Raw genomic sequence first — 14932 nt, 5'->3', positions numbered from 1 at the left:
TGCGTAATACAGAGACAGACAGGCAGAGATATACAAACAAACAGGGAAGGCACATGTACTGAAAGAAAAAAAAATCAACATGCGCGTTGTTTCTGCAGCACTGAATGAGCTCACCCGCTCTAAAATCACCCCTCCCCCGATCTGGCTCTCTAAGTAACAGCGCAAGTACAGACGCAAACCAAGTGTAATCAAGAGTCCTGGTTTCGATCCCCACTCACTCCTATATTTGCCGTTTTCAGTAGTAAGCTGCTCTTTTTGTTAATATTATACAGTACACACATGCACTTGATTTGTGTCTGTACTTGCGCTGTTACTTAGAGAGTCAGATCGGGGGAGGGGTGATGTTAGAGCGGGTGAGCTTATTCAGTGCTGCAGAAACAACGCACATGTTGATTTTTTTTTTCTTTCAGTACATGTGCCTTCCCTGTTTATTTGTATATCTCTGCCTGTCTGTCTCTGTATTACGCAGTGCTCTGTCTGTCTGTGTGTTATGGATCTTGAAAAAATAAGTTATAAGGACGGTTTGCTGACTTGGAGCACCACTGCCTTACTGTGCCACAGAGACACGAGTTCGATTCCCAGCTTTGAAGAAAGTGTTTTTTTTTTCTCAAACGGACATTGAATTTATAAATTGGTATGCACTGTAAATCGTTAACTTTTTGTACCTTTTGTGAAAGTGTTTCTTTGATATTTGGACTTCAGGCTTCATACATTATATAGTTTATGCCTACATTTTGTCATTTGCTACTAGAATATTGTAAACCGTTTCTGTTTTAACAATGTGTTTACACAGATTACTGTAGAAATGCAACACATATGAAATGCGTGTGTTCCAAATAACAATCTTATTATTTCTACTCTAAAACTCCACTTCACTCCCAGATAATCAATCAAGGCATTAGCTGGGAAAAGCTTGTTTACGTTCTAAGTCGTTGGGGGGATGGAATAGCCGGCTGCTGGCAGCTTGTCTTTATCAGCACATTTAGATGACAAAAGACGCTGGCGGAGAGGTGAGAAAGGTTTTAAGAAGCGATTTAAGGTGGGCCGGATCTACGAGTTTTTTTCGTAGGCTCTGGTAATTCTAGTGTGAACTCCTTTTGTATGTTGTTTTTTTGCCTGCATAAATTACTGCAGACATGTAAACTGATCTTTGATTAACATCTCCTGTTATCAGATGAATTTCAAAAAGCCAGTGCAACAGATATTTACTATACAGAGGTTCTAATGAATTTCTCTGTCACTATTTAGTCTGTTGTTTTTCCTGAGGAGGCCTTGTGTGTCACTGAAAGCCTTACAACATGGGAAAGTAATCAAATTGTCCAAAACTGCACTTGTAAACATTTCCAGTGATACTCCTTTTTTTTGTTTAAAGTCTACAAATAATCAACTAAAGACAACAGAGTTTACAGTTGGCCTTGAGAATAAAAATGTACAAAATACCTAAATCAGAAGCCTGATATATCCTTGAAAATGTTCAAGATAGTCAATTAATATTGGAAAGAATATATCACCACCAATATCCTATACCTGCTTTTTAACACTAGAATTTTGTTGTTAGTACTAAAACATGAAAAAAGTTTGTCTTTTAAGTGTGTGTTCAACATTTCTTGCATTTCCTGTCATCCTTCACTTACATTAGATCTTTGTAGACACAGAACACAGATGAAATGCATGTGTGCCAAAAATGTTGATATATTATTTACCCAATACAGCTCTAGGTACCTCACTCCCAGATAAATAATGCTTGAGCTGGGAGAGCATTTTGCCCTGCTGTGGCAGTGGGGGATCATAGGTTTTGGTAATTCTAGTGTTAAAGAATACAATGGAGGTGCTCCACATGGCTAGCCCAGGGAGAGTGTGGCAATACTCTCAAACCTCTGGCTGGATTCAATACATTTAGAGTTTGTCCCAGAGGGTAAGAGGGTTGTCTCAAGTTGCAGAGAGGTAAATATATACACTGAACAAAAATTCAAAGAATTCTGTCTTTTTGCAGACATTGGATTTGCTACTTGAAAGTATACCATCTACTGACATTATAGTCCTAGTATAATAATTCAATTACAAGGTGAACGGTAGAAATAACTGAAGAGATTAAGGAAGGAATGCTGATTTGATTCCAAACAGGTAGTTGTAGCCAGATTTTTGTGCTAGGCACGGATTGTCCGTAATAAACAAAAAATTGCTCATAAGGGTACTAGTTCATCTGATCTAAGACCATATAATCTATGACTGCAGGTTTTTGTTTCAATTATCTTTCTGTTTATATTTGGACTCCTAGCCTAATTAATCAGATGTTACTCTTCAGTTTATGTGTTTGTTGGTCAATGTAGAAATGACAAAACTAAGTTTGGTAAGTATTTTATAAAATGTACTACGCAGCTTTATGGGGATATTGTAGTGCTTTTCTTTTTAACAGTGTTATCATCCTGATTTTCATTGTACTTTTTCAGGTATTTATTTAATCTGTAATATACTAATTATGAGTCTGATGCTGAAGTAGTTGCATCGTTACATCTTTCAGTGTATCTGTCCTAGTGGCTACTCTGCTTGTTTTTACAGTAAATGTCACTATTAGGATAGAGTGAAGGGAGCAAACTGCAGAGAGATAGAGCAACATAATAGGAAAATAACAAAAGTGACTTAAGAATTTAAGGCAATAACAACAAAAGAAATATTATGAAATGTCTTATAACTTTAAAAATCACACTACAGTGCTTTCCTGAATACAGGATAAGAAAAGAGAAAAAAAGACCAAGTAATTAAATGAGATCAATTATTATCACTGATTGTAAATCTGGATGGAACAAAAGCCTGCAGGTACATGGGGTCCCCAGGACGGAGTTCGAGAATCACTGGTCTAGACCAAGGGTTCTCAACATTTTGTATTTATTTTTTTGGCATACCTCCCTCAGGAATTAAAATATTCAGAAGTACCATACCACCATATTTAAAAGTTGTCTGTGTACGATACAGTACAATGCAAAAGTCAATCAAAAGCATTAATGGTGTTTTTACATACTCAAAGTTATCTTCTTTCAAATAATTTGTAAGTTTCCTCCATGTTATCTGCTTTTTGTCATTATTAAAATATGTGATTTGCACACATATACCCAGAGGTGAGCAGCGTGTCACAGCTGAGTTAGTTGGTTGGCTTTTATCAAAAATCCCTGCTATGTCAAGCTGCATGCGAACTGTGAAAGGCTCAATACCATTGGATAGTGGAGGTTCAAAGTGTTCAAAAAATATATAGTTGTCCATGATTGGTCATTTATAGTACGTGTTAACAGCTGTGCATAAACTGCAACAAAAGCAATGCCAATTTAACCTCCCATCTTTATGCACTATTATGCATCGTTCTGCACTGTTGAACACAAAACTTGAGTCAGATTCTGAGCAAAATTTTGACTTTATTGAGAATGGCATGTTTGATTAAAGACTCAAGGCTATGCTGGACTTGTAAGTACTGCTTAATATGACTTTGAAGGGGGGGGGTTGTTTCAGCTAGTGATTTGTTCATATAATTACCCCTGCCCCTATTCACCAAAGGGATAGACAGTGCCATGAAATATATATATATTTATCCCATTTCAGATCGCTCTTGCTTCACCCCCAGTTCCCTCACCAATGCCATCAATGAAGGAAGAAAACAATTACAAAAAGAAAATAAAATTGATCAGCAGCTCTTGGGGTCAGGGAGATTGAAGAGATGTCAGAAATTGGATTAAAAAAGTAGTGGATGTATTATTCTGTGAACAAGCCTCATATGCTCTTGAGCCGGCAACTGCCTCTTGTGGCTTATGTGGCTGATAAACACTGGTATAAGTTTGTGTTTCTGTATAACTAACTCTGCAGTCAGGCTATTTCAGGAAGATGTATCCTGAAATGAGAATTCTATAGTAGAAGGCTATTGTGCCAGTTCTTTTTGTGTAGATGATAATGCTTTGGGACATGCAGATTGCAGTGGTGGCCCTCGTTTTTAAAAGCTGGGTAAGAGGGCGTGTTCTGATCACAGAATGGTCACATGTCTCTGCCTCTCTGGGATTGCCTATGCTGGTCTACTGGAATGGAGACTCCAAGAAGCTCGATCCAGGGAAAATATAACAGATTCCATCCAAATTGAACCAACTCTACCCTTACAGAGATATTTGAACAGTTGCAGGAATGTGCTTTGTGGACATGAGAAAAATCTTTTCACGATTCATTCCGTGGTATCATACGAGGTGCTCCTAGATTATTTTGTTTTCAAGCAGCTGCTGCGTTACATTTTGTTTTGTGGAGCAAGGATTGCCTTTGCATTCTTGGCATTAAGTCCATTCTGTTTGAAGTGGGCATTGAACTCCACCAAAGATCTTTTCTGTCTCTTCTCTTATGTATGATTTTCATGAACAGAAGTTCATGAGCAGCCAAGGTGTGAAGCGTATGCAGTATGGGACCCTAAGGTTTGCACCTCTGCTGTTTGCCGATTACGATTTTCTTGATCTCATTAGAATGTGATCTCTAGTGTGCACTGGAGTAGTTTCCAGTCAGGTGTGATGTGGATGAGAATTAGTATCTGTCCTGCCAAAGAATGACGTTTCTTGGAGGTAAAGGGTGTTCACTAGTGAAAGTAGAGTTTATTCCCCCGCTTCTAATCCAAATCATATTATATGATATCATATACTGTTAAATTCTGCTCTTGTAATATTTTTATTTTACTATTATACTGTATTGAGGATTACTTGTGTTTTGTTCTGTGTATTGTATTGACCCCCTTATTTTGTCACCCACTGCACGCCTAACCTACCTGAAAGTGGTCTCTCTTTGAACTGTCTTTCTCAAGGTTTCTTCAATTTTTTCCCCTACTAGGGTTTTCTTTGGGAGTTTTTCCTTGAGTCGAGGCCGGGGGGCTGTCAAAAGGCAGGGCCTGTTAATGCCCATTGTGGCACTTATTATATGATTTTGGGCTATGCAAAAATAAATTGTATTTTGCGAGGTTGACAAAAAAAATCAGTGAGTTTTTGAGTGAGGATCAAACCATTGTGGTAAAACAGAAGCTAAGCCCATAGAAAAATCTGTTGATTTACAAGAGTGTCTACTTTACTGTCCTTGCCTGAGGTCACTAACTCTTGAGTGGTAAATGGAAAAATTATGTTTTGCTTACTCATTTGAGTAAAATGAGGTTCCTGCATTTAGTTGCTTGACTCACTCTCCAGACTGAATGAGAAGCTCTGTATTATGGCAACACCTCGGGGTACAAAAACTATGGATTGAGAGAAGCCTGTTGAGGTGGGTTTGGGTATATACTGTAGTTAGGGTGGTCCCTGAGTGCATCCCATAGAAGGTATGCACAATATGGCCCACTAGGATAAGGACAAGGGGCACACATTATAGAGACATTATATTATAGAGAACCCTATTTCTATTTCTCTGTCTCTAGTGTCCTGGAAGCATCAGGGTTTTCCCCAGGAAAGCATGTGGTTAGGAGTGCCAGGTCGGCCCAGCTAATAGTGTTAACCCCTTGACCCTCATCAGGAATAGCACAAAGAAAGAAAAGATGTTAACTAAATTCCCTTCTGAAAATGCTGTTTCACTAAAAAGATGCTTATTACATTGTGTAAATAAAGGTAGCAAAAATATTTAGATTTTTTTTCTTGCTGTTAGGCTTTTAGACCAAATGTAAATTGCAGGTGGCAGTCATAAACTGTTGGTTTTTGTAAAAAAAAAAAAAAAAAATATCAGTATTTTATGCAGTAGTTATAGTGAGAAGTCAAGCAAAATGACAACTTTTATAGGCAAACTAAAAAGATCACAATATGCAAGCTTTCAAGGCAACTCTGGCCCCTTCTTCAGGCAAGATGTTAAAGGTATCATTTTACTTGACTTCTCACTTCATCCATAATGGCTAACAGGGTACAACACCCTAGTACTACATGCAATAGTTGTGAAACTTACTTTTATATCTCTTTTAGGATGAGTATAATAATCCAACTTGTGAAAAAATGAATGGGAAAATCATTGTCACCATTAGAAGCTCCGAAGAGAATGAAACTGAAATTCCTGTATTTCAAGGAGATTTGGCTTCTGTTGAATTTAATTTTAGTAATGGCATTTCTCAAATTTCAGTAAGTAATAGTAATTTTTTAGTTAACTATTCTCATTATATCAGCCCTGTCCTGTTCTAGAATTTTAAATTATTTGCTTCTGTTATAGGAACTTGCCTTTTATCATTGCTTGAGTAATGAAAATACACTTGAAATTTTTTCAGTGCTTTACATTTTATTTTGCTAACTTAGGCATAAATTTTTAACAAAATGTAGCCATTTTTTAAAAATATTATGAATGGGTGTGACATTCAACATCATCAGTAGGAATATGTTCTAAAAGTCATTAATATCATAAGTGCAGCCCACCTGTAGATACACTATATTGCCAAAAGTATTGGGACACCTGCCTTTACACATACATGAACATTAACACTAGAATTACCAAAGCCTACGAAAAAACTCATAATTTGGACCCACCTTAAATCCCTTCACACCTCTCCATCAGCGTCTTTTGTCTTGTAAATGTGTCGATCAAGACAAGCAGTAACCAGCCTGCTGTCCCATCCCCCCACCGCCGCAGAAAGTTCTCCCAGCTCAAGCCTTGATTATCAGGGAGTGAGGTACCTACAGTTGTGTAGGGTAAATAATGTATTATTTGGAACACATACATTTCATGTGTGTTCTGTGTCTACAACATTATATGTAAACACATCGTTAAAACAGAAATGTTTTTCATATTTTAGTAATAAATGATAAAATGTGGACATGAACTGTGTAATGTGTGAAGGCTGAAGTCCAAATATCAAATAAACACTTTCAAAAAAGGTATAAGTATAATACAACAGCTTCTGTCGTGCCCTGGTAAGAATTGCTGTCTTGTAATCGAGGTTGCAGGTTCGATACTGGTCGCCTCGCAAATTTACTGTTTTGAGTAGTGAGCTGCTCTTATTGTTAATATTATACAATAAAAACATACATTTGATTTGCGTCTGTAACAGCCGGTGTAAATTTATAGTACTTGTAAAAGTTAGTGTTTTTTTTTTTTTTCCCCCCCCCACTTTTAATCTCTCAGTCACGATCATGATACATACTACCCCCTGCCCAAACCCAGAGCTGGATCTGACGCTGTTAGTTTTTATTTGAAACGGGGAGTAACTGTAGATGTGAGTGGTGTTTTGAGACAATGGAACTGGAAATTCTCTGATCTGGAGGGATAAAAGCTGACACACAAACGCTGGTGAATCATGGCTTCTTGATATGTCAATGTCACTTGAATTTTTTTCATTCAGTTTTAGTGTTCACACTGAATTAGTATGCACCTTATGGTCCATTATGTCAAAGCCACACTGACAAAAAAAACAAACGCATGTATAATGATATTTGGAATAATTCATTTTATGATCTGTATAGTACATTTTGGAAAACATTGTGTCACCGATGCAAAATTATTCATATTCATTCGCATGCTTTCTTGCGAGTGTAATCCGTGAGTGCGTTTTCTTTTTTTTTTTTCCCCCCCGATTTTGCCCAACCTCCACATTTTGGTGTATGGTGGGGTTTCTTTTCTACTCCAGGACATGCAGAGGAAAGAATAGTACAGAGAGGTAAGTTCCACACACCTAAGGAGTGTCCTTCCTACATTTATGACGTGTACCTGCTTTAATGTACACACTTCTCTCTATGCTGTGGTTCCTATTACATTGAAGGGGCACCTGACACTGAGTTTGCTTTCCTGGGGGATGCGGAAGTCTTGGAAGAGAAGCTTGTCAATGTTGCATCCTCTTTTTCTTTTTCCATCGCCTTTTCTTTTAAGAAGTGACAACGAAGTTCTTCTGCAAGGTAAGCAAAGAACATCTTCTTTTCACAGTGGACCCTGTGCATGCCTTGTCAAACATATTGTAGCACACAGCAACTGGCTCCCCGTGTGTTCCTGTTCATACTGAATAAGCTCACGCCTTCTGGTCCATGTTATCAACGCAGCCGTGGGGGAAAATAAGAAAGAGACAAATATATGTGACATTTTCAAAAATCATTTGATGACTTGAATAGTACCAATCAGAAAACATCATTGCACTAATGCAGTATTATTTGAAAATGAACAGCGTCGGATCGGGTGTAAATTTATGCTGACGCTGTTAGTTAGGGTGAGATCGGTGGGGTGGGAGAGCATAAACGTGACTGACAGAATAAAACTGAGAACAAAGCTAACTTTACAAGTACCAGATCTTTGTTGAGTGCCCACAGATGTACTTAGGCTATCCGAGAAACAGCCATTGACACTCACTTTTTGTGTTCTGTTTGTTACAAGGGGGCTCCGCCCCCTGCTCGCTTCACTCGCCTACCCCCGGCTTTAGGTATCCCGCAATACATTAGTCGAGCTCGTTCGTTTTGGAGCCGTGCCCGCTTAGCCTGCGGCATTTCAGATGCGCATTGTAGGCGCCTGCGTTCATTGATTTTATCCAGGCGGGCTTGTGTTTGTATATCTGTCAGTCAAGCTCGTTCGTTTTGAACCCGTGCCTGCTTTGCTTCTGCGTTCATTTTGAACCCATGCCTGCTTTGCTTCCGCAGTCTCAGACGCACGTTGTAGGCGCCTGCGTACATTGATCTTATCCAGGTGGGCTCGTGTTTGTATCGTTGAGCTGTATTGTGTTTGAATTTGGTGTAAAGCGTTCAGCGGTTTGTACAATCCCAAGCAGCACATTATTCCTAACTTCACTCCGCAGTAGTGCCACTCACAATATGGCGGTGACGCCTGCGCCTTCACTCCGCAGTAGTGCCACTCACAATATGGCGGTGACGCTTGCGCCTTCCGTACTATGTCGGGTTTCACTATGCTGTGTAGGCACCTTTGCCTTTCATATTTTCCCGCGCCTTTCGTACTATCTTTGTGGACCTGTGTGGCCTCCGTAGCCTCTTCCGTTTGAAAATGGGCTGCAGCGCAGAATCCTCTTTTTTGTGTGGCCGTGTTGGTAGTCGTTAGCTATGGGTGCGTTGTTGCTTCATTTCTCATTCACGTCAGTTGAGCTCTTTCGTTTTTGGGCCGTGACTCCTTCGTGCGCGGTGGATACGACTTCGCTTGCGGTGTATGAGACGTGCGCTGTACGCGCCTGCGCAGTATGTCTCATGGTCCCATCGCCGTGTACCTGCGTCCATGCCATCCGGTTTACCATTCTCAGATAGTAATATGGATAAAGTCCAGAATCCACCCTACAAAGTTAGGGTCCAAACAGAATTGATCTATCAGTTTCTCAACTAAAATGTGGCACTGGATTGTATTAAAAGCTGACAAAAAGTCTATAAACAGCAATCTTACATGGTTTTTTGATCCTTCCAAGTGCTTATACAATATATTTAAAAGTGTTGCTGTAGCGTCCTACACACTCCTGTTTGGTTTGCATGCAAATTTTTGAGGGTCCAGAAGAGCCTCAGCTTTATTAAGTAGTTATTTCTTAATTAACTTCTCAAAGGATTTCATGATATGAGAAGTTAATGCCACTGGTCTAAAGTCACTTAATGCTTTGGAGTGTGCATTTTTTGCCAATGGAATAACAGCTGTCTGTTTCCATAAGCTGGGTACTTGTTATAAATCCAAGGAAATTTCAAATATGGCACAGACAAAGAAAGGCTGACTCCTGGCTCCAGTCTTCAGTCTGTTCTTTTGTTGACTTACTTCAGAAGCAAAATCCTGTGTTTCAAATCTTGAATGGAACTCAGTAAAGTTTTGTGTAAACTGATAATCAGTTTTGACCCCTGCCAGTTCAACTCAATTATTGCTTTTGTGTGTGAACGTCAGCCATCATTTTTATGCCCTTCCATAATGAACCCAGGTTATCAGTCTACGGTTGATTCTCTATCCTGTCCATATACTTCAGCTTTGCCTGCTATATTTCACGTTTCACTTCCTTCTGTAATTCCTTCTGTTCTGTTAATGTTCCATGTTGAAATGCCCTATTTCTTCGGGTTAACAATTATTGTTTCCTTCCTTCCCAGGAAAGTTCAGTTCTGATCTCAACTCCTTGTTTTAAGTCAACCTGTAAAACCCATCCCGTCATCTCTCAATGGTCTCAGGATTTCACCAACCTGCTGGTCACAGTTTTCAAAAATATTAGATACTCTTTACAACTTACTCAATTTAAATTTAAAACCGCTCCCCTCTCTCAGGCCATGGTGTCTCTGTGCATCAGCATAAGTGTATCTGTAGCTGTTAAATTGCTGCTTGCTTCCTTGTAGAAGTTCTTGAATTAATTAATTAAAAGCAGTTGTCCGCATCTGATTCACCAACTGCCAAGCCAAGTATTACTCCTTTATGCCTGCTGTGGTGAAAGTCATTAACCAACCTATGAGGCACTGCAAGTTTTCATATGGTGAGGGTACACATTCATAAAACAACATTTTTGCTGACATAAAAGGGTATTTGCTAACATAATCAGAGTATTTGACTGCATTCTTATATAAAAATAAATATAGTAATAACGGCACCTAGAGAGAACAAAACTGATTTCATTAAGCACAAGTAATTACATTCCATTAATGCACTAGTAACCTGTGATGCCAGGATGTGGCTGGAAAACCATGTCTCAATGGCCTATGTCAGGCTGTGATTCATTTATTTTGAGGCAAAGTAGTTTTGACAGATGTGATGGCACTGTTCATTGTAACAGCAATCATGTCATTACATGTGCCAGGTGACAGTGGTGACCCACTTCAATAATGACACCTTATGTATGCCTTTCCTGGACCATTAGAGCACATAGGAGTAGTGCTATAATGCCACATAAAATTTTGCACTCTCAGTTGTGGAACAGAGCAAGATACTCTTGAATGTAGGTGCTGAGATCTTGACTTTTTAGCAGGGTGGCTGCTATACTGGCCAGTGAAGTTCTGTAGTATCATGATTGTACAAGTATGAGGATGATTAGAATACTCCATATATGGATGTTTCAGGGCCGCATTGGAGGTGTATTCACATACACATATTTACAAGATAATTGTGATTTATAAGTGGAAAATTATGCAGAAATATGCATATGTCAGGTTTTATTAATCTGATTTTTTTTTCTGTACGCATTTTCCTGTTATTTTGGCATGTGCATATTTTCATGCTCAAATCCATGCAAAGTTTTATAAAAAGAGGCCTCAGAACTGTGACTGAGGTAGACATGAAGGTTGAGATAGCAGTAGTTAATGGCACTTAAAATGAAGACAAATTGGTAAACCTCTCCACCTGTAAGATTTGGAATCAACACCAGTAAATGCAAGCCCAGAGAAGCCACAGGGTAGTGTTTGTTGTTTGACCAGTTTATTTACTTTGTGCTTTTATGTTCTTCCTGGGTTCATCCATTCCTATGTGCTTTATTCATAATAAAGACATCATTTTGTATACCTTTGGTTTCTTTGAATTTATTCAGTTGCAAGGATTGCCAGTGGAGTGATATTCTATCACTTAAGGTGTTTACATGTTTTGTAGTCCTGCTGACAAGCAGGAACTGTGAAAGTTAATATTTAATTCATGTTTCATAAGACCTCTTATTTTAAATAGAAGTCTTAAGCAATTGTTCTGAAAACTCCTCTTCTTGACCTCATTTTTTTCAATGTTTGTGATAGTTTATGCTTAATTAATTGCATTCAAGAAACACCCTACAATTTATTTTTTTTTTAAATCTCTGCAGAAAATTCTTTTAACCTTCTATACATTTCTTAGAAACACCTGTTTTGATCCACTCTTGTTTTTCTATCCACTGAATATTTTTCAGAATCTTTTAGCAACAATTATCCTGTTTTCATGCAAGTTTGTTTGCAATAAAGCCCATGTACTGTAACATGCATGAAAAGTTGGTTTGGGTTAAGTCTGTTTTTGGGACAAAGGGTTTTAGAAATGTATTGTTTTAATCTTTTTAATCGGTTGATCAGTGTGTACAAAATATTGTGTGACTGCTATCTGAGGAGCTTCATAAACTCCACATTTCAGTGGCGGCACTCTCTGAGGTGCACAGACTTGGGACTGGCCAGATCTCTGTAGGTGGGTACTCTTTTTTTTATTGGTGTGGTTGACTCTGATAGGTGTCATACTCTGGGAGTACTCTTGGTTGGGGTCCTTCAGAAGGTGTCTGATGTCACTCCTTTCAACAAGAGTATCAGATTAAGGTACTCTTTGGGTACCTTGTCTGTTGTCTCAGTGTATGTTCCAACCACGGTGAGTGATGACTCAGTGAGGGAGACATTGGTGCCCACCAGGTGACACTTGTCTGGTCATGGGTGACTTCAATACAACCATTTGCACTGACAGGGCTGGCTATGATGATTGTATCGTTCCCCATGGGTCTGGCACCGTGATGAAAGTGGCTCCATGTTCCTTGACTTTATAAAATGTCAGGTGCTACAGATAACTGGATACTGGTGGTGCAGTGAAGGAGATCTATTGCATCCTTATGGGCAGACCCTGGAGGCTCCTACAGAGTTGCAAGTACTACAGAAGTGCACAGTTTGTGAATTCTGACCACAGATTTTTTGTTGCTACTCTGAAAATATAACTTAGGCCTAGTAGGCTACCACCTACTAGAAAAATGAAAGTGGACCTGGTCAGACTCCAAGAGCAGGCTGTTTCTAATGAGTATGCATGCATTTTGTGTGAGTAACTTGCAGACTTGGGTGTGACTACTGATCCTAATGTGATGTGGGAGACCTTCCGTGACAAGACCCTGAAGTTTGCTGAGGGTTGTGTTGGTGTTGCTGTTGTTCCCAGATGGAGGCGTTTCATTTCGCAGAACACCCTGGATATCATTGAGAGGAGTCATAGCGCATGGCTTGATAGCAACTCTAGTCTATACCGGGAACTGAGAAGGATGACTGCGAGGGCTCTGAGGGTCATATGAGGAGGTATTTGTTAGAGAACTCTGTGAGCAAGAAATACACCATCTATGGTGTAGTGACCCATGTCCTGCTTACAGAGGAATCAAAGCATTACACATATCTGAATATGTTTCTCAGATTCGCAGTCAGGGCAGGTGATGGTGTAGATGACGGTGCAGTTGTGACCTGCTGGGCTGGCTACTTTAAGAAGCTGTGTAGAAGCTCATCTCCTGGTTTACGGCAACTACAGAGGGATAACACTGCTCTCTGTGCCAGATAATGTCCTTACGAGGGGTCATCCTCAATAGGATCAATGATCATTTGTTCACCTACCAGTGACTGGAGCAGTCTGGTTTTACACCAGAAGTCTACCGTTGACCGCATCCATGCAAAATTATTTATAAGCATCATACATTTATACCGTCTGTTACAGACTCAAATCAAATATATGTTTTTACTAGCAAAATACCCGCGCTTCGCAGTGGAGAAGTAGTGTGTTAAAGAGGTTATGTAAACATATATATACATATACATACAGTAATCCCTCCTCCATCGCGGGGGTTGCGTTCCAGAGCCACCCGCGAAATAAGAAAATCCGCGAAGTAGAAACCATATGTTTATATTGTTATTTTTATATTGTCATGCTTGGGTCACAGATTTGCGCAGAAACACAGGGGGTTGTAGAGAGACAGGAACGTTATTCAAACACTGCAAACAAACATTTGTCTCTTTTTCAAAAGTTTAAACTGTGCTCCATGACAAGACAGAGATGACAGTTCTGTCTCACAATTAAAAGAATGCAAACATATCTTCCTCTTCAAAGGAGTGCGCGTCAGGAGCACAGACTGTCAGAAAGAGAGGAAAGCAAACAAATCAATAGGGCTGTTTGGCTTTTAAGTATGCGAAGCACCGCCAGTACAAAGCTGTTGAAGGCGGCAGCTCACACCCCCTCCGTCAGGAGCAGGGAGAGAGACAGAGAAAAACAAACAGTCAAAAATCAATACGTGCCCTTCGAGCTTTTAAGTATGCGAAGCACCGTGCAGCATGTTGCTTCACGAAGCAGCTGCACAGAAGGTAGCAACGTGAAGATAATCTTTCAGCATTTTTAGATGAGCGTCCGTATCGTCTAGGTGTGCGAACAGCCCCCCTGCTCAATCCCCATACGTCAGGATCAGAGAAAGTCAGCGCAAGAGACACAGAGAAAAGTAAGCAATCTAGCTTCTCAGCCATCTGCCAATAGCGTCCCTTATATGAAATCAACTGGGCAAACCAACTGAGGAAGCATGTACCAGAAATTAAAAGACCCACTGTCCGCAGAAATCCGCAAACCAGCAAAAAATCCGCGATATATATTTAAATATGCTTACATATAAAATCCGCGATGGAGTGAAGCCACGAAAGGCGAAGCGTGATATAGCAAGGGATCACTGTATATACATATATATACATATCTACATATATATACACACATATCAACATATATATACACAAACATACATACACATATATACATATACACATACATACATAGTGCGTTGTAACACGGGCTGTGATTGTTACATGGGAGGGAGACGACAAATCACAGCTTCCCGCTTTCTAATCTGTAATTGGTGCTTTGACTGATGCCTAGATCCCACAGTATCTCCCCTTAGGAGAGGCGTTAGGCAAGTGTAATTGAATAGCGCTGCTGCAAGTTTAGCTTTACACCTGTTTTTAAGGCTTATTGACTGAAAGGGGCTTTCATGAAAAAAGTTAGGGCTTTGCTACAGGATACACCCTCCACAAGTTAAGGAAGTAAAAATAAAGGTATATATTTCTGTTTTATTTAAACCTTTTAAGTTTGTATGCGGGCGGTATGGTGGCGCAGTGAAAGGTGCCAGTTAGGAGAAGCGGGTTCGCTTCCCTGCGTGGAGTTTGAATGTTCTCCCCGTGTCTGTCTGGGTTTCCTCTGGGTACTCCGGTTTCCTCCCACAGTCCAAAGACATGCAGGTTAGGTGCATTGGCGATTCTAAATTGTCCATGGTGTGTGCGCCCTGCGGTGGGCTGGCACCTTGCCCGGG

At 39.7% G+C, this 14932-nt stretch overlaps 1 protein-coding gene across 1 annotated transcript in view; it reads left to right on the top strand.

Moving 5' to 3' along the window:
- The window catches only part of smchd1 (structural maintenance of chromosomes flexible hinge domain containing 1), a 509382-nt gene that overhangs the window by 405991 nt on the left and 88459 nt on the right, over positions 1–14932 (top strand). Inside the window, 1 exon segment of the mRNA XM_051928888.1 lies at positions 5949–6101. Coding sequence (XP_051784848.1) covers positions 5949–6101 — 153 coding nt within the window.

This window comes from Erpetoichthys calabaricus, chromosome 6, assembly GCF_900747795.2.
Source record: "Erpetoichthys calabaricus chromosome 6, fErpCal1.3, whole genome shotgun sequence".
NCBI lineage: Eukaryota > Metazoa > Chordata > Cladistia > Polypteriformes > Polypteridae > Erpetoichthys > Erpetoichthys calabaricus.
Note: the sequence above shows the minus strand (reverse complement) of the source record. Positions and strands in the feature narration are given on the sequence as shown.